The following is a 19,151-nucleotide window of genomic DNA, read 5'->3' on the forward strand; positions in this document are numbered from 1 at the left end:
AGGCACTGCAAGGCTCGGCAAGACTTCCCAGGTACCCGAATCTAGATAGCTGCTGCTTCGCAGCCTTCTTTCAATTCAAAACCCTCAAAAGGACTTTGCAAGCGAATTGCAACACCCGCTTTGTCAGGACCAAGCTTTGCAAGACATTTAAGAGGCCAGAGCATCAGTATGCACATGTTCAGCTCACCACTGGCTTCCTGCAGTCTATATTTCACCAGCCAGTTGCTTTTGTGGCATCGATGCCAAACAAATCACATTCCTTTACCCCTCTCTGTTTGCCCATAAACCAAGGTTACAGACAGCATCACTTTTATGAAATGTATCAGTACGCAAACACTTGTTCTACTTCCTGAAAGATTTTAAAATATGAAAGTAATACTTTTTAAGATTTGGGATTCATGGTGGCCTTAAAAATTCATTGATGGTTGTAGATCAAGTAAGAAGCACTACACTCTGGGTCAGCCTTTCCTGAAAGCCCTGTGGAGAAGGACTTGGAGGTACTGGTGCATGAAAAGCTGGACATGACCCAGCAATGTGTGCTCACAGCCCAGGAAGCCAGTCATGTCCTGGGCTGCATAAAACAAAGTGTGGTCAGCAGGTCAAGGAGGTGAGACTCTGTTCTGGTGAGACCCCAACCTGGAGTACTGCATCCAGCTCTGGTGTCCTCCATACAAGAGAGACATGGACCTCTTGGACACTGGAACAGGTTGCCCAGAGAAGTTGTGGACGCCCCTTCATCAGGAGTGTTCAAGGCCAGGCTGGATGGGGCTTTGAGCAACCTGATCTAGTTGAAGATGTCTCTGCCCATGGCAAGGGGGTTGGACTGGATGATCTTTAAAGGTCCCTTCCAACCCAAACCTTTCTATGATTCTATGAAAGCTGTGCCTGGGAAGGAACAAGTAAAGGGATTAGGATTCACAGGATGAGACTTGTCCATTGGGAAGTGGGACCTGGCCCTGGGTTTCACAGGGTGTAATGCCAAGTGGTTCTGGGGATGCACCTTCTCTTCAGACCGCCACCTTTGGGTGGGGGTCCCTATCCCATTGCAGCCCCCAATTTCCATAAGCCTCCACCTTCCTGCCTCACATATACAGCAGCACTGCTCCCTTTCAGAGACATGAGGCAAGCAGCAGCGCTGTCCTCTCCAACCCTTCTCTGTACACTGCCCAAAGCATGTCCAGGTTACTTTCAAGTGCTGCCATCACCATTTGTATCTGGCGTGGTGTGCCTTGGGGTAGATTCATATAATTCCTGCAGAAACAGTGGGCAAAAGTGTGGGGAATGCAGGTGTGGGCAAAATTTCCTCAACCTTACCGGATTTCTACTTAAAGTTGAGGAGGAACATGGGGAGGATCTTTGAAACCAATTGTTTGTTCCCTAGGCAGCCACTGAGCCCTTGGAAACATGGCTTCCTCAATTGCTGCTGAAGTGGGAACCTGGGGTTTTTACCCTCGGGGCTGTGTGTCTGGTGGTGTGGAGGGCAAGCGCTCCCTCGAGGGGGTACCAGCCTCACTGGGAGCTGGAGCCAGAGCCCATGAGCTTTGCAGTGGCCCTCAGCGCTCCCCACATCCGCAGCATCTGCAGCAGCAGCTTGATGCTTATGTTGAGCTGATTTAGGTTCACATCCTGTCACAAGTGGCTGATTACATTTGCACCTCTTGTCCCACAAAGCCCAGAGTCAGGCTCTAAAATACTGTTGATAATGCAGTGTCTTTTACCTGACCCAGGAGGGAAGTGCTTTAGATAGAAATCTTATTAATGATGCAGCTGCAGGGCTCCGTAAAGTGGAGGCAACTCAGACTTCAGCTGAATAATTAAATCCCATCAATAGGACTTTCCAGGGCCACTATTTAAAATTAATAACTCCAAATGCAATTCTGGTATATAATGGAATCCACTGAAATGGGATTCATTTCTTTTTCTTTTTTTTTTAAGCAAAATGCTTTATAGCATTGCTGGCAATTTTACAGCCACCTGCCTCTCAGCCCCAGCTGACGGCAGCAAGGAGAGGGGCTTGGGGTGGTTTCTGAATATTTTTAAGCTCCAACAAATAGGAAATGGCTCCAAAACCAGCATCCAGCATGCAAGTGATCATGTTTAATGGACTTGTAGTATGCTGACAAGTAAATCAGGAGGAAGTGAGGAAGTCTTGTCTGGAGAAACATTTCTCAAGACAAGGTATCATCTAGATCTGTAGCAAAAGCTACATTTTTTGAGAAACAAAATCTTCCCTTTCCCCAGAAAGTATCTCGCTCACAACTGGCAGCTTTAACCATGATGAATGTATTGAAGAAGCCAAAAGACACCATCCCTGGCTGTTTGAAGTTATTCACAGATTTGTGCATCTGTGCAGGATAAAAAGTAAGGTTCGTGGGAAAGCACCAGAGCTTTCCTCCTTGTACAACCTCTGAGCAGCACTGGGCACATCTTTGTGCCAGCATGCTGTTCGTGTTTTTTCCGGCTTAGCTTCATTCACCACGTACAGGAGCTCACCAGAGTTTGACTACTGCTGCATGACTTTCCTCCTGCTCTTCATTACCTTGGGGAGGCATTCAGCTCCTGCTGCTTTGCATATTTTGTGATAGGGGTTTTGACAGTCAAAACTTCCCCTGCTTTGGCCAGCTCCTCCCTGGCTGTCCTTGCGTGCTGTCAGAAAGATGTGTTTAACACAGGCCAGGACCTCTAGTAGCAAGCAAATGAAGATAAACCCTTCTCTCCCTGGTATTTTTCAGCTGGCTGAGTCAAGCAGCTGCTTGAAGCATCACTGGTGGAGGGGTTTGTCCAGTTTTCCCGTGGGAAGCAAGAGGATAGTGCAGAGTGGCAGCTTTTCAGGTTACACTTGCTGCAGATCATAGAACTATCAGGAGCCTGCCTTGGCTTGGGTAGCCCCCAATAACAATGCTGCTTTCTCTGTCTTTACCTGCACAAGGCACAGGGAGGAAGAAAATTAGTGGCAAATTTGATGCCAGAGTCAATATTCCCTGCAGAGATCTTTTCTTTCTAGGAATGTCTTCTTGCTTCAAAAACTGATTTTGATAACAGCAGGCTGAGTGGCTTTGCATGTAAACAGTTGGAAATGAAACCATTGACCTGGTATTACAAGCAATTGGGCAAGGAGGTAGGAGAAGAGGATTACTGTTCCCCAGGAGGAATTGAATGTGCTACTTTTGAAGCGGGGAAGGAGAGTGCTCCTTCCAGCACGCACAGAAGGGCTACTTCCCCAGTGATCTTCAGGAAAAGCAAAGATACAAAAACTGGGTTAGCCCAAATAAAAGATGTACTGACCCAATGCAGGGATGCTCTGAAAATAAAGGAGGACAAGCCTGGAAAATAGCTCTAGATGGGCACAATTTAGGAAGTGTCCATGAAGTACCTCTCTTTCCCAGGGTCAGGATCTGACACCAGCCAAGCAGGAAGGATGGGAATAGCTTTATCCTCAGGTTTAGTCCCTCCCAGCAGAGCCTTCCAGATCATGAGCATCCCTGCATACCTGTTCCCCCTGAGCCTGAGTGATGTCTCCGGAGCCAAACCATGGTCCCAGCCCCCAGGGCTGCCTCCGCTGGCTTTGGGCAACTCCTGAACCCTGCTTGGAGCTGGTTCTTACCTTCACACAGCCATGCTTTCTCTCAGGCCTGTGCGGTTTCCTCCCTGTCTTTCGCATCCTTTGTTTGGCTTTCCCAGATAATGCTGCAATTTTTTGCCTAACCAGGGGTGACCTCATGCTCAGAAAAGCATTTAGCAGAAATCTGGTCAAGGTTTGTTAGGACTCAGAGGGCCTCAAAAGGTGATTTTGTCCCTGCTTGTCTGTTACTGATGGGAAAGATGGGAACCGAAACTGAGCCTTTGCGATCTGTAGTTTTAGTAATTAGTCAGTTTAGTAATTTAGTGTGGTGACTATAACTCTGCACCGGGTCAGTTCTCTCCAAGCGTGAATATGGTTAGATTTGCAGGGCCATCCAAAAGAGAACGCATCATTCTTGTGGGGGCTCTCCACAATAAAGAAGAGAATAAAGGCTGTGAAACTCGTTGTCCCAAGGCCCACTTTTCATTTCAAATGCTTTTCTTTCTCTTCATGGCTCTGAAGTAACAGCTTACAGCATGTGCTTTAACGGTAGCTGTTACAATATGAGAAGGTGGGAGGAAGCAACTGTTCTCAGGCCCCCAAAGCAGGCTGGAGTAGTCAGTACTGTACAAAAACGGTAACATTTTAAAACCTCCAAACCTTTGACCACAGTGCATCGCTAGCATTTTTAAGGGTAGAGTCACACAACTCGGGAGATCTGGGTGTCCGCAGCCTCTATCAGGCTGCATCGCGGTCCCACTATAAAAAGTCCCTGTTTCCCCACCATGTAGCAGCACTGTAAATTCCCAGGCACGTTTCTCTGAGCCCTAGGAGCAAAGCTCGGCTGAGGATCCTGAAGAAGGCAGTGTCGAGGATCTGGCCAGATGTATGCAGCAAAGGAAACAAAGCGCGGCAGGAAGGTGGCAGAGTTGCTCTGACTAACCGGAGGGTCACCGGGTTTCGCACCCTCCAGCACGGAAACGCACGTAATTTCGCACGTAATCTCGGTTTCTTGCAGGGCTGGATGAAAAACCAGTCTTTGCCTGCTGCAGAAACGACGCGGAGATCCGCAGTACAAAGAGCTTTTGCTGTTCCCCCACGGGGTGAGCTGTGCCCCCCGAGCCCAGCGGCTCGCAAACCTCGCAGACAGCCCGGGGGCAGGGTGCGACCCGGGGGCGGCGGCTGCTCTCACACACCGTGGTCCCGGGAACGCCCCGGCGCCGCTATCGCTGCCGGCACCACCGCCCCCCCCGCACCGGGGGCTGACGCTGCAAGGGGCAGCCCCGCAGGCTGGGAAGCTCAGGGCCGGCGGCAGCGACCCTTCCACCCCGGGAGGAGCTCCCGGTGCCCGGCGGGCGGGGGTTTCCCGACAGGCCGGGGCGGGCCGTGCCCGCGTCCCCGCCCCCGGCGGGGCGGCGGCGGTTACGTGCGCGGGGCGGTGCGGCGCGCTTGGCAGTGCCGGCGCCGAGCCGCGGGGAGCCCCGAGCCCGCTGCGGCGGCGACGGCGGCGGCGGCGACGCGCATCGCGGCCGCGCCCATGGCGAGCAGCAGCGGCGGCAGGTAGGGTCGGGCGGGGCGGGGGCCCGCTCCCCCGGCCATGGCGCAGACGGAGCCCCCGAAGGCGGTGCGGCTGTGGCGCGACGCCGCCCTGCGCGCACGGAAGCTGCGGGGCGGCCCCGGCGAGCCCGAGTCCGAGCCGGAGCCGGACGCCGGGCCGCCGGGCGGGCCGCCGCCGCCCCCCACCGCCACCGCGTCTCGCTGCTCGCCCCCGGCGGCGGTGGCGGCGGCGGCCTTGGGGGAGTTGGAGGCGCTGAACCTGAGCGGGCGGGGGCTGGAGGAGCTGCCCGAGGAGGTGGGCGCCGCCCTGAGCGGGCTGCGGGTCCTCAGCCTGCGGCGCAACCGTCTGGGCCGCCTGCCTGCCGCCGCCCTGCGCCACCTGAGCCGCCTGGCCGAACTCGACCTCAGCCACAACCGGCTGCGGGGCCTGGGGGACGGCGGGGCGCTGGCGGGGCTGCGGGGCCTGCGCAAGCTCAGCCTCAGCCACAACGAGCTGGGCGCCGAGGGCCCGGGCCTGCCCCCCCGCCTGGCCGAGCTGGGCCGCCTGGAGGAGCTGGACCTCAGCTTTAACCGCCTGCGCCGCCTGCCCGAGGGCCTGGGCCACCTGCGGCACCTCCGCGCCCTCGACGTCGACCACAACCTGCTGCCCTCCTTCCCCGCCCCGCTGCTGGAGCTGGCCGCTCTGGAGGAGCTCGACTGCTCAGGCAACCGCCACCTCGGGGCCCTGCCCGAGGGCATCGCTGCCCTCCACCGCCTCAAGATCCTCTGGCTGAGCGGCACCGGGCTGGCGGCCCTGCCCGAGGGCCTCTGCCAGCTGAGTGCCCTGGAGAGCCTCATGCTGGACGGCAACCGGCTACGGGCTCTGCCTGCTGGCTTTGGCAGCCTGCAGCGGCTCAAGATGCTGAACCTCTCCTCCAATCTACTGGGGGAGTTCCCCACTGCCATCTTGGCGCTGCCCAGCCTGGAGGAGCTCTACCTGAGTCGCAACCAGCTCACCCTGCTGCCCCCTCGCCTCTGTCAGCTCCGCCAGCTCCGCGCCCTTTGGCTGGACAACAACCACATCCGCTACCTGCCTGACTCCATCGTGCTTCTCCACAGCCTGGAGGAGCTGGTCCTGCAAGGCAACCAGATTGCCATCCTGCCTGAGGGCTTCGGGCAGCTCTCCCGCGTCACCCTGTGGAAGATCAAAGACAACCCCCTCATCCAGCCCCCCTATGAGGTGTGCATGAAAGGCATCCCTTACATTGCAGCTTACCAGCACGAGCTGGCCCACTCCCAGCCTGCCCTCAAACCCCGCCTCAAGCTTGTCCTCATGGGCCTAAAGGATGCAGGAAAGACCCTGCTGAGACGATGTCTCATGGAGGAGGATGGGCAGAGGGAGAACATGGGAAATCTGGAAGCAGGGAGCACCCAGCCCAGAGGGTGCCCTGGGAAGCAGCAGGACATTGGGAGAGTGCCAGTTGGATGTTGTCCCTTCCTGGAGCCTCAGGATGCTTCCTCAGCATGGGTACCTGCCACGCAGCAGCTGGAACATCTCCCTGTTGAGCAGCAGGACATCCCTTCTCACGTGCCCTCTCACCGAGTGACAGGGGAAACACCATGCCCTGCACCATCGCTGCCATCGGATGCGTCCCAAGTACCACCAGGACTGTCAGGAGGCAGCAAGGGCATTGAGGTGATGGACTGGACAGCGGATGCAGAGAGGGGCCTGACATTCATTGTGTACGAGTTGGCGGGGGACCCGAGCTATGATGTGATCCAGTCTTTCTTCCTCTCTCCTGGAGCCCTGTATGTGCTGGTGGTGAATTTGAGTGCCTATGTCCCTCAGCACTTCTACCCCTCTGTGGGCTATTTCTTGCACTGGCTTGGTTCCAAGGTGCCCCATGCTGTGGTGTGTATGGTGGGAACCCACGCTGACCTCTGTGCGGAGCGGGAGTTGGAAGAGAAGTGCCTGGACATCCATCACCAGATCGCTCAGCAGGAGAAGAGGGATGCTGAGGGACTCCAGAGCTTGGTCCAGCAGGTGGACGAGGCACTGGGACAGGACTTTGACCTGCGCTGCTCCAGCCCGCATGCTGCCTTTTATGGGGTCTCAGACAAGAACTTGCGGCGAAAGAAAGCCCAGTTTCAGTACCTTCTCAACCACCGCCCACAGATCCTCTCTCCAGTGCTGCCTTTCAGCTGCCGGGACCGTTGCCAGGTGCGTCGCCTGCGGGACAAGCTCCTCTCAGTGGCTGAGCACCGGGATATCTTCCCAAACCTGCATCGAGTGTTGCCCAAATCCTGGCAAGTGCTGGAGGAGCTGCACTTCCAGCCACAGGCTCAACAGCTGTGGCTTAGCTGGTGGGACTCTGCCCGGTTGGGCTTGCAGGCAGGCCTGACGGAGGATCGGCTCCAGAGCGCCCTGTCCTACCTGCACGAGAGTGGAAAGCTGCTCTACTTCGAGGAGCACCTCACCTTGCGGGAGTACGTGTTCCACAACCTGCCGCGGCTCATTGACATCCTCAATGTCTTCTGCCAGCGGGATGCCACTGTGCTGCTCCAGAAACTGCTCAGCGACACCCACATTGACGAACTGAGAGCCACTCAGCTCCATCATTACGTGGAGGGGTTCTTGCTGCACGGCCTCCTCCCTGCCCACGTTATCCGTCTCCTCCTTAAGCCCCACATCCAGAGCAGGGAGGATCTGCAGCTCATCCTGGAGCTGCTGGAGAAAATGGGCCTCTGTTACTGTGTCAACAAACCCAAATGCAAGCCCCTAAATGGGGCGGCTGCTTGGTACAAGTTTCCCTGCTACGTGAAAAACGAGGTGCCCCATGCAGAGGCGTGGATCAACGGCGCCAATCTGAGCGGACAGTCCTTTGTGGTCGAGCAGCTGCAGATTGAATATAGCTTTCCATTCATTTTCCCACCCGGCTTGTTTGCACGCTACAGCGTCCAGATTAACAGCCACGTGGTTCAGCGGTCAGATGGCAAATACCAGATCTATGCCTACCGGGGAAAGGTGCCCGTGGTGGTGAGTTACCGGCCTGCCAGGGGAGCTCTGCAGCCAGATACTCTCTCTATCGCTAGTCATGCGTCCCTACCAAATATCTGGACAGCTTGGCAAGCTATTACCCCTTTAGTGGAAGAACTGAATGTCCTGCTCCAGGAATGGCCGGGCCTGTACTACACTGTGCACGTCCTCTGTTCAAAGTGCCTTAAAAGAGGGTCACCCAACCCCCACACTTTTCCAGGTAAGGCACAGCCCAGCTTTCCTCCTCTTCTGGGGCTTTGCCCCTTCTGGAAGGGACTCTTATGGTGTTAGTCTTAGCTCTGTCTCCTTTCTTTCTTTTTTTCTTCTCCTCTGCTCTAACTCCCTTCCCTGGTGACTTGAGTCATGAGAGAAAATATTAGGGTAGCTCCAAGGAGACAGGCTTAAAATAACCCTATTCTGAGATGAGGGGGGTGTTATATCCCACTTTGTCCGTGCCATTTCTTTCTATGTTTTGGGTTTTGGCCCTGAGCAGTGGCGGTGACATTGTTGAAAAGGCCCTGACCTGTCCTTCTCCTTGTTTTCATTCCTTTGAATGGCACTGCGGTTTTTTTCCTCATTCCCTTTGCCCTGCAGCTCCCCCTTCCTTGGGGTTATTTGTAAACATGGATAGAGATGCCTAAAAGACTGCAGGTGGCCCCCGTCTCCCCCTTCAACCCTCTACTGCCAAAACCTGGCCTGTGTTGCAGCCTTTCTGAATGCAGGAAAGCTCCTGCTGGTAGACAATGGGTGGGTTGGTCTCCGTAGCCCTGTATAACAAACACTTTCTCGCATCTGAGCCCTGTCTCTAGCAGAAAGCATTCCTCCCTGAAGAGAGAGAGGGATACTCCATCTTCTTTGTTTAAGTGTCTCACCTAGAAGTGATTCCCAGACTGCGCCTTTTGGAGCTATTCTTGAGAGCAATTATTTTCCTTCTCACCCCCTTCATCTAACAAAAAAAGCATAATATCTCTCCTCTGGAACGTGACTAGTTGCAGTGCTTTTTAAATCTGTCGTTTCTTAAAGTCGTGATTTTGTTGGTGGTGTTTTCCAGCAGCATCTGTACTGCCTCCTAACCTGTGTCTTCCCTCCTCTGCTGGATTTGCTCTGGGGCTTGCGGGGGCAATGGGAAAGGTGCTTTTGTGTGTAAATCTTCATGAAATCAAAACAGTCTGTACTGCAAGCAGCGCTCTAAAAATGTGTATTTTTTTTTACACACACACACACCCCAACACACACACCTACCCACGTTGGAAGTATGTTGGAACATTCTTTTTTTTTTACAGGTAGCCTGAAATTGTGTGGGAACTGGAGTATGATTTGAGTTAAAGCAAGCACTGGTGCTGAATTGGTTTGTAGGCAATTGTGAAGAATGTGTGTTTTGGGGGGCTGTTTTGGTTTTTTGTTGTTTTGTGGGTTTTTTTCTGGACCTTGAAAATAAGGAGATGCTGTTTGCTCCTCAGCCTGCGTGCTGTCTCCGTCAACCGCATCTCCCTCTAACTGTGCTGCCTTATGTAAGAGCCGTTGGACTGGGGGGGTGTGAACCCACGCTGTGTGAGTTGCTGAGTGGTATCTGCAGGCTGGGTCTTGCTGCTGACATGGTGCCTGGGGCAATGTGATCTGCTTTCTAAAAAAACCCTAAGACTAAAAAACAGAAAACCCCTAAAAAATAACAACAAACCAAAACCAACATAAAAAAAACCAAACCTCCCCAAAATCAGCCAAGATAGCAAACTACGTTTGCAGGTGTGATGGGAGGCTATCGAAGGTTTAGCTTGTGAATAATTCAGATCTGCAGATGCATTTCTTCTTTTTTCTCTTTTTTTTTGTTTGTGAATGTTTTGTGGCTGATTCTTTTTTTCCCTGCTGAGTAGATGATGCTTTAAAAGTGAAACGTGAAGAGGAGCCGGGCTGTCTGCAAACAGTTGGCATCTTTGCTGACCAGTGACAGTCAGAGCAGGTCTGGAAGCGTAAGAGGGGCACTGAAATCGAAGGGCCTTTTCCTTTAGGATTTGGCTGTGCCATATATGTTTGCCATATATGCCATGTATTCCTACCTCAGAGGTAGGAAAGGATTGCTCTCTCTTGAGAGCCAGGGTGGGTGTGCTGGGAAGGGGAGATGCAGGTAACCAGTGCATCGTTGGGCATGGGATGAGCAGGGGCTCACATACCAGGCCTCCAAACGCCACCTGGGTGATGCTGCATGTGGAAATGGAGTTGCAGCATTTCCAAAGCTCTCCAGAGGAGAAGCCAGGCCTTGCTGACAGGAGCACAGGACTTGCCATCCCAAGTGGCCCTGCCCTGGGGCAGGGGGTGACTGTCTTAACACAAATACTATGCAGGTCTAACTAGGGGAAGAACATGTTGAGAAGACAAATGTGTTTCAAAGGCAGGGCTGATCTGTGGAAGTGCTGAAGAGTGATTAAAGGCTGCAATTAATCGAGAAACCTGCTTGTCTTCTTGGATGATGCTTAAATCTGGCCCAGCTATGATCTCATTTGTATGAAAAATGTGAACCACCATTTGGCTTGGAGAGACCTGTATTTCTGCACTTAATCTAAAATATTCTTTGCTGTGTATCTGCCCTGTGAACTAAGGATTTTTTAGGAGCCCCTAAATGGCAATCATGAAGCTGAAGCCTTCCCCCCCCCCCCCTCCCCCCCCCCCGATTTTGTTGGTTAGGAGGTGTGTGTGTTTAAAGTCGTGCTGCCAAGCTTGCTCTCATGCAAGTGAATCGTGGCTGGTGTAATTTTTAATAGGGTATAGGAAAGAGATGGGTCTAATGTTACGCAAATGCATAGCAAGGGAGATGTCTGTTTCTTTCCAAGCTCTTCCAGTGGAAATCCCTGGCAATTACAATGCAGTTAATTCTTAAATAGGGCTGTGGTCTTTTTTAGGACTGCACTGAAGAACTGCTTTGCAGCCTGTTGACCTTAATAAGGGAAATATTTCTGTAGAGACATTGCCAAATTTGTGCTCAAAAATGGAAGCGCGGTCTGGCTGTGTGTCTGGTTGCGCAATCTGTGTCGTCATTCATGAAACTGGTGGTGCATTCTTTGTTCATCCAAAATTTTCATTGGAATCCCCTTCAAAGAGGGGACTTGGTTGTTCATGAGTTGAGGATTAATCCTTGCTTTTCCACTTCTTCCCTCTGTCCTGCGCGTGCACCCTCTATAACTTCCATTGATAATACACACAGAAAATTTCTAAGAACAAGCTAGTGTGCATAGAATTGGTTAATAAGAATTGGGATTCTGGATTCAGTCTTCTGAGGGTTTATTGCAAACAAACAGTGAAAATAAGTGATACAGAAATGCCTTGATGGGTTCCTTTTAAGGAAGTTTTCATGTTTGAAACAGTTTTGTGGCTGGGTGAAATAGTAATTGAATTGGCATCTGAGCTGGAATCTGTGTGCTTTGAGGCTGCAGTCATCCACTTGGCTGATAAGCCCTGCCAAGCTAAGAAAGGTATACCCCTGCTTGGAGTGACCAAGAAGAATAGTCCACTGCTCCAAGACAATGAGACCTCAGTTGGGTTGTCACAGGCATTGTGAAATGCTGCAATTTTTCTATGTGATATTCTTGTAGCCCCTAGACTGAAGGACTTTTAGGTTGTTCATGTCCCATAAGCTATTAAGTGACTTAAAATTGGTGGATTGGAGGTCATTTGCTGTCTGTCTGATAGTAGACACATGTGCTTTGTTTGGACAAATGTGACTGGATTTTCTAAGCTTGCTTTCAAGTGCACCTGCTAACTTCTCTGCTGCTGTCTCCTCTTGCCCTCTGCTCGGCAGGGTCTGGGCCACCCTGGGCTCTTCCACACTGTAGTGTGCACAAAGTGTCCTGATGTCTGATGTGTGATCCTTTTGATGTTTGGAGTGGTGGTGGGGGAGGGGTGAGTTTGACCAGTGGTTTTCCTTTATTCCTGCTTGTGAAGTTACCTGTGTGAACACAGACATAAGAAAGCCAGGGACTTTGTCCATGGCAAAAAACAGGCAAAATGCTGTCACGAGCAAGACAAGGTATTCTGGGTTTTCACAGATTAAAAATGTAACAACAGACAAAAAGCCATGGGTAATACTGTGTGTGAGCCTAGCAGCCCCTCTCCAAAAGGATGCTGCAAAGCCATTGAGGAGCTTTGAGAGATGCTGGAGGACTGGCAAGAGGTGTCCTGTGGAGAGGAAGTGTGCATCTCCTGCCTGCCTTGCTGCCCCCTTCCTAAGGTGTCGGAACAGGGAGGAGATCATGAGCCTCTACTCTGCCCGTCTCCCACATCAAAGGTGAGTAGAAGCAAGGATTACATGCCAGTCATCTTCAGGGGTACACATGGAGGTATCATAGTGTAACTTACCTGTGAGACTCTGTGTTATGGCCAGAGCAGAGCTAATTCTAGGCCACCTTATTCATGTGATTGGAAGTGAACCATGCTCACCATCAGTTGGAGTCAAAAGCAAGCACGTGCTCCCTTGGTGGCTGGGATGGAGTCAGGAGATGGAGAGGTGGAAGATCCCATGGTGTGTCATGATGTCAAGTCCCATGCAAGCTGAGGAGAGAGCAGGCGGGACTGGTTTTGTCAGAAGGGCTCAGAAGTTGCTCCAAAATCTGAGCTGCCTCTCTATGAAAGGCTGATGTCAGATATCTAATTGTTCTTTGTAATTAAATTGTAAGCAGTTGTGGTTTTTCACAGACAATTGCAGTAGAGCAACACCTGCTTGTTACAGAGCCTGATGCTGGCATTTGGCAGCCTTTTATTTTCCCTGTTTGAGGGTGGAGTCTTTTTTGCCTGACTTTCAAAGTAGATGCTGCAGCTGTTTGGGGCTGTTGTCACGTTATCTTGAAGGTTGTGGCTTCAGCAGAGTACTGTGGCATAATCAGAGACAGTAGGGCAAGACCTGAGCACAGTGGGAGCACTGGACGTGGATGATCTGGGTGGTAGGAGAAAGATGAATGAGGCCTTGTGATTCAGGAGGAGAAGAGAACAGATCAGTTGCTGAACCTGGGGAAGCTCTAGCACTGATTATTGAGCTTACCAAGAAGAGCTGATTTCTGTGATGCTGAAGCAACAACCTTGAGTGGTGTGACTGTCTGTACATAATGGTGTAGAAACACGGTCTATTTACCACCAGGGATTCTTAGAGATTTCCTTCATGTTAAGCATGGTGAGCATTTGAGGTCCTCTTGGTTGGTGGCTGTGGTAGGGCATCTTCTAATTTAACACATTCAGGAAAGAGACAACAAACATTTCATGGTCTTGGAGGAGGCAGAGGAATTGCCAGAGGAAGAGTGTGGTGTGTAGTGTGGATGGCTGCCGTGGAACTGTGCCTAGTGGGGTGTAGGTGTGGGAACCAGTCCTTGGGGAGAACTGGAGTAGCCAGCACAGAGCTGGGCTTGTGCCTGATGGCCTGGTTCAGGGTTAAATAGGAATGGGAGGAACAAACTCAACCATGGATGCCAGAAGAGAGGCAGAGGCTTTGAATTGCCTTCTTAAAGCTGTCCTGCTGCCTGCAGTGTCTGGTGACCTTGTATTGTATGCATTGCTTTGTGTGTTCAGCAGTTTTTTTCTTAAGGCTCCTAATATGGAACTTACTGAAATTACTTGAAATTAGGATGGTAACGTACATATTTAACACTATTTGAAGGAATACTCTTCCTTATGCAAAAAGTTCCTACACGTTTCTGCTAAATGAAAGGTTTCCTGGTATGTCAGCTTGGTACAAGAAAACTCTGGGTTTGTTCCATAACAGCTTGTCTTGCTCTGCCCCATTCCTCATGGGAATCGTCTCTGGACTTTGAGCTGCCATCACTGAACCAGGGAAACACTAGATTTGGTTGAGTGGATCTTTTTGGTTTGGTTAGTGAAGCAAAGCAGAGTTCTTGGCCTTTAATGCATTACTTTTTTTGTTGTTGTTGTTTGTGCTTTTTATTTTTACAGTCACTGAAATTTGTCTTTGCAGGAGATGACCTGTAAAAGAGACGCTCAGTATCAAATGATTCTTTGTTTCATTGCATGATAACTATTTAAAAGCTGCTGGCTGTGGGGGTGAGATGAAATGTTAATGTAGGATTTCCCCTCTCCAGAGTCAATTGGTTACATGAGGACTGATTTGTGCTCTGCTTCAGCACTCTGTGAACACAGATGTCATGAAATGTCCTTTGCTTCCTGCTGTGTGCACGCATTTCTGGTGGTGTGGTGCCTCTTTCTAAAAACACATGTGGAAAGTTTTTCCATGTAAGTTTGGTTGAGATGTATCATGTGCATGATCCACATGCAGATACATTGCAAGGTCCTACTCCTTTTGCATCTCAGGAGAGGATGGCTGGAAATCACCAACAGTGCTGAATCTTTGTTGCTTTTTGGTAATGTTGAGAACATGTTACTTGACATTGGGATAGAGCTCTGAAAAACAAGTTATCAGTTTAAAAGCAACGTATGAGTGCATCTATTAGGTAATTCTGTATGCTGTGGCGTCTTGTTGCATTTGCATTATTAAGCAGGTAATTGTGGTAGCCTAGCATGCTCTCCAATTAGTGATTTGCTAATAATAGTGCAGGGTAGTTGTTTGGCTCTTGAAAACAATTTGCCAGGGGAGAAGGGAGGAAATGTATTTAATGAAAAGTTCTGTGTCAGATTTGAATTCTTGAAAGTCATCAGAGTACAATTTTTTTTTTTTACTTTTTTTTTTTTCCCCCTCTGCCCTGATTAGAGGAATAATAACCTCCGCAGATAAGTAAAGAAAAACTGTGGTTTGGGGGGGTGAATACAAGACAATCAGTTACTTCCTTTTATCTCCCTCTCCTTTCCTTGCTTGTGGTAGTTGCGCTTGCTATACAGATGTGGGCAACTGTGAGAGTAAGCAGGCTGGCTGGTGCCAAATAAGGTCACCTCTTCTCAGGTGAGCTTGTGGGATGCCAATTTAAAGATGTACTATTGAAGGAAGCACCTTGTAGGGACAAGGAATGGGGAGGGAGTCCTTGAAGTCTGTGTCAGTTATAACAATCAGACTCTTGCTACTGCAAACAAAATGTGTTGGTGCTTCTGGCTAGCTAAGAACATATCCAGGTCTGAGAAAGCAATCCATCTGGGTTGTAGGAGCCTCAGCCTGCCTCCTTGGTCTGCTATACGGTGATCTCCTTGCCTCTACAGCAGGAGAGCTGATGGGATTCTGGTGACCACAGTGTGAAGGAGCTGTGTCTCATACAGAAGATGAGGAGGCATTGTCATTTTTAGAAGCTGTTGAGTGGATGCACTTTACAGCCTATAATGGGAAGATCACCTGTGTGGATGCAGCCCTTGTTCCAGTGGAGCAGCTGGGAGAGATTTGTCCTCTAGCAGTTTTTGTTGGGAACCAGATGTAAGAAACTGGAGTTGGGGGATTCAAGACCTGTGAAACAACTGGCTGGCTGCGTTTGGGAGAAGTTTTATTTGGGGAGTTCAGTTGGACCATCTTTGAGGGCTTATGGCTCTGCCCCAGCAGGCTGCTGGAGAATGAAGTCATATTGTACTTGTGGTATTTTCCTGGCTAAAGCTTTGTCCTGAATGTGCTGATCGGGTTGCCAATGTGGTCAGTGGCAGTGTAGTTTAGGACTGATGCAGGCTCCATGGTTAAGGGTGACTTGCCTGTGGCCAGTGGATGGAGGCTGTGTTCGAACGGAGCTGTGACTGCTGGAGTGCCTGCCTGCTGGAGTTGGTTGTGGTTTAAAGCAAAACCTTAATTTCAGATTTGTTTTTTTCCCAGTGGTCATTCTCAGGAGCTCTGTGCTTCTCCCAAAGGTATAATGAGTACACCTACTTCATGGTTTTAGCAGTGACTAGGTTGGACTCCTGTGAATGGGTGTGAAACTGGCCTAGGACCTACAGACTTTACAAGATAACATTAATTTTGAATTGACAGTTCAGCACGGCAAGGTCTGCGTGAACCAGACAACAGCTTTGAGGTGAGCTAGGCACTTCTGTGGGGAAGTCCATTAGGCTTAGCACTTTGTGAGGATCAGGACAAACTGAACTGTGGAGGCAAGTAACCTTCAGAGCAAAACAAAGCTGCATCTCAAATCCTGTTCAGACCTGCCCAGTTCTGCCACATGCTGACTTGGAGGTGATGCTTGAATACTCCGGGAAGGAGCTGTATTGTTCTTGATCTAGGTTACATTGAATTGTGCTGATGAAATGATGGGAGCCTTCTGCTGGGTTTTTGTTAGTGAGGTTTCACAAGCTTGGCTAAGTTCATCTCTGTAAGGCCCTTTATGAAAGTGATATCAGGGTATCTTCCCCTTTACCTGGTTTTAAGGTGGATGCGTCCAAGCATCGAGTTTAGATAAGCATTTTTTTTTTTTTGTGTTACATGAGAGGGAACCCAAACTGGCCAGACCATTTTGGGAGACATCCCTGCTCCTTCACCTGATACCCATCGCTTTCTGTAGAGTTTTCAGGCTCCCCCTGTTAACGGTGTAACAGGAAGGAAACAAATAAAGGTACAACAATAGTAGGATAGGGATTTGTGGACCTCAGTCTGTGATTGATGATAAAATTAATTTTGTAGGTTTTTGTCCTAACAGAGTGTAAGATTGTGACACACTTTGCTCAAGACTTGTCTCTCAAATGGTCTGTGTGTCGTAACTTTCCAACTCTGTGTGTTGAATTCGTCTTGGAGCATGTTCTTTGCATTTTTAGCAGGTGTTTTCCTCTCCAGCAACACAGTGAGCAGTGGCCTGTGATAAGGGATAGTACCTGCCCTGTAGCAGGGTAGGGTTGTTGATTAGCTTCCTAAAAAATGAATAGGCCATGGTTTCTACAGCACCCAAATCTGCAGGGGTTGGCTTGGGACAGAGGTGCTCGACCTAATTTGCTTCACAAGTGTCTGGCTGCTGTTTCTGCCATGTGAAACCACGCAGTGGAAAAATATTAAAGGTGAACACAGTGACTGGATCTTGCTTGACTTCAAGAGACATTTGCAGCACACTTTGTGCCTTTGTATCAATGCAAGGCTGGCAGCAGAGGACTGCTAAAGAGGTTGATTTGTCCCAAACCTACCCCAAAACAAGTGTCCTCCCATTGAGTAAGGCCCCTTGCTATATAGTCAACAAGCAGAGGGTGAGCTTCCTGCAGCAGAAGAAACATGCATCTCTATTGTGTGGCCTCTGAAACGTTGTGTTGGACATAACAGAACTGCAAAATTGTCCTGCAGCACAGACCGAGTGCGCTGCATGGTGCAGCAGCATACTGCTGCATCTCTAGCTGTTGCTGTGGAGCTCTGTTGCTGACCATTTAATACCTTTCTTCACTCAGTGTGGCCACCTCCTTAGATGAAGCAGTTGGGTATGGATGGCAAGCAATTTTTCTCTGAACAGGTAATGTTAGAAAGCAAGGACTTAGCAATGCGCAGAGCCGAAATCACAGGCAAAGAATGTACGGTGTGGAGGATGGAGAGGCGGGGACCTCTGTCTGAGACTGGCTGCCTGACATCAGTCTTTTACTGTAAGTATTCCTGTTGCCTGTGTTTGGATAGTTTTCATCACTCTTATTAAAATTCTCAGATTAATCAAGATCAATCAAGAATGAAGGACCCAAAAATGGGGTAATGGCTGGGGATAGTGATCCATTCTGAAAAGCGGTCATCTCATGCTGACCATCCTGATATTTGCATTTGTATCTTTCCACTCTCCCTCTGTATTTATACTATGTATAACTCGCTAGTCTGTACACATGTTCTCCTCTACTACATCATGGGGAAGAAGAGCATAATTGTCAAACTGCTAACATTTGCACTTTTCAGGATTACATCCTCAACAGGGAGCGAGATGCAGCTGTATTTATTGCAATGTGTGATCGGGAATGTCTCAATGTATTTTTGCACAATTCATTTGTGTTTTCCTCAAAAAAGGGCTGAGCAGCTGGGGCCTTGTCTGTCTGTGAGCAAAGGGGACTTGAGGCAGCTATGAAAGTGAGATGTCCCCTTCCTTTTGTAATGCCTCATCCTATTCTCTATCTGTGAAGTGAGGAGTGGCTCACAGGAGCAATGACCTTCCTTAGCAGGGGGATTTAGTCATGATGAGACCCACAGGAGCTGGAGCAGAAGAGATGGTAAGGAGGCAGCTGAGCTGCTCAGCACGGTTGGGAGATCTGTAGCATGGAAGGTGTCTTGCAAATTGCAGACTTGCCCAGGAGCTGCCCAAGGGCACGGGGAATTGTAAATCCAGACAAACTGGTGTCAGACTGAGCCAACAGCTGTGTGGTACCAAACTTTGACTCAGTGGTGGCAAGCTGTTCCTGGGCTCAAACTGGTTTTAAAGAGCACTGTGGGTTGAGGGTACAGCTGCTGGCTTGGCCTCCGCTGCCTTAATGTGGGCTCTGAGCCAGCCAGCCTCCGTCCCACCGTTACCCCTTTTGAGTAACTCCATCTTGCACCACCGCATTGCTGGGCAGCCTGTCCAGGAGCAAGCAGTGAGAGCTGGGATGATCAGTACTGGCTCAAAGTAATCTCCACGTAGTTTGGAGACCATTTGGATGGGTTGGCTTTCCTGGGGAAGCCTCATCTGGGCTGTATCTTCAGGAAGCCAGCATGCTGTGTCCAGAGAGGAGCAAGCAGGCGAACCTTTCTCTCCACGCTGCAGAGGCATCCCAGGCACGGGGGAGAGGCACAGACTTACCCTGTTGATAAGTCTGTGCTGTTGCAAGGAGGGGCAGAGGGTTTTGTCTGTGTTTCCTCTGCTGGCCTGCATAGGGCTTCTTCCCTCCTTGCTGTGCACGGCTGTATTTTACAGGCAGAACTGCTGGATGGGGTCAAATGTGCTTGGTGGCAGGTTTCCAAACCAGGGAGTCGGCAGCAAGCACCAGGCCTACTTAACACACGTTGTGTAACCAGATGAGTTTTCAGCTCCCTGTGCATTTCTCTAAATCTTCCTTTTGAACAGGCTCTTTCTTTGTCTGAGTGAGATTTTGATGCTCTTATTTCAGATAATGATGCACGCACTGCATGTGGAAAATTCTTATGTCCAAATGACTCTGGTTTATCAAAGCTGCTAA

General features: G+C 50.2%; 1 protein-coding gene across 6 annotated transcripts in view; it reads left to right on the top strand.

The window, feature by feature from the left end:
- Positions 1–5,010: 5,010 nt before the first annotated feature.
- MFHAS1 (multifunctional ROCO family signaling regulator 1) overlaps positions 5,011–19,151 on the top strand; it is a 35,409-nt gene continuing 21,268 nt past the window's right edge. For 5 of the 6 annotated variants that reach the window (XR_010071410.1, XR_010071413.1, XR_010071412.1 and 2 more), the window contains exon 1: positions 5,012–8,355. Coding sequence is in view for 1 of the 6 variants with exons in the window: in XM_063337246.1 (XP_063193316.1) it covers positions 5,160–8,355 (3,196 nt within the window). In the remaining 5 variants the exon portion in view is untranslated. Of the gene's footprint in view, positions 8,356–12,172; positions 12,412–19,151 lie in introns of all 6 variants that reach the window. The other variant, XR_010071414.1, reaches the window with a different exon arrangement.

The sequence above is a fragment of the Chroicocephalus ridibundus genome, chromosome 5 (assembly GCF_963924245.1).
Source record: "Chroicocephalus ridibundus chromosome 5, bChrRid1.1, whole genome shotgun sequence".
In the NCBI taxonomy this organism is placed as follows: domain Eukaryota; kingdom Metazoa; phylum Chordata; class Aves; order Charadriiformes; family Laridae; genus Chroicocephalus; species Chroicocephalus ridibundus.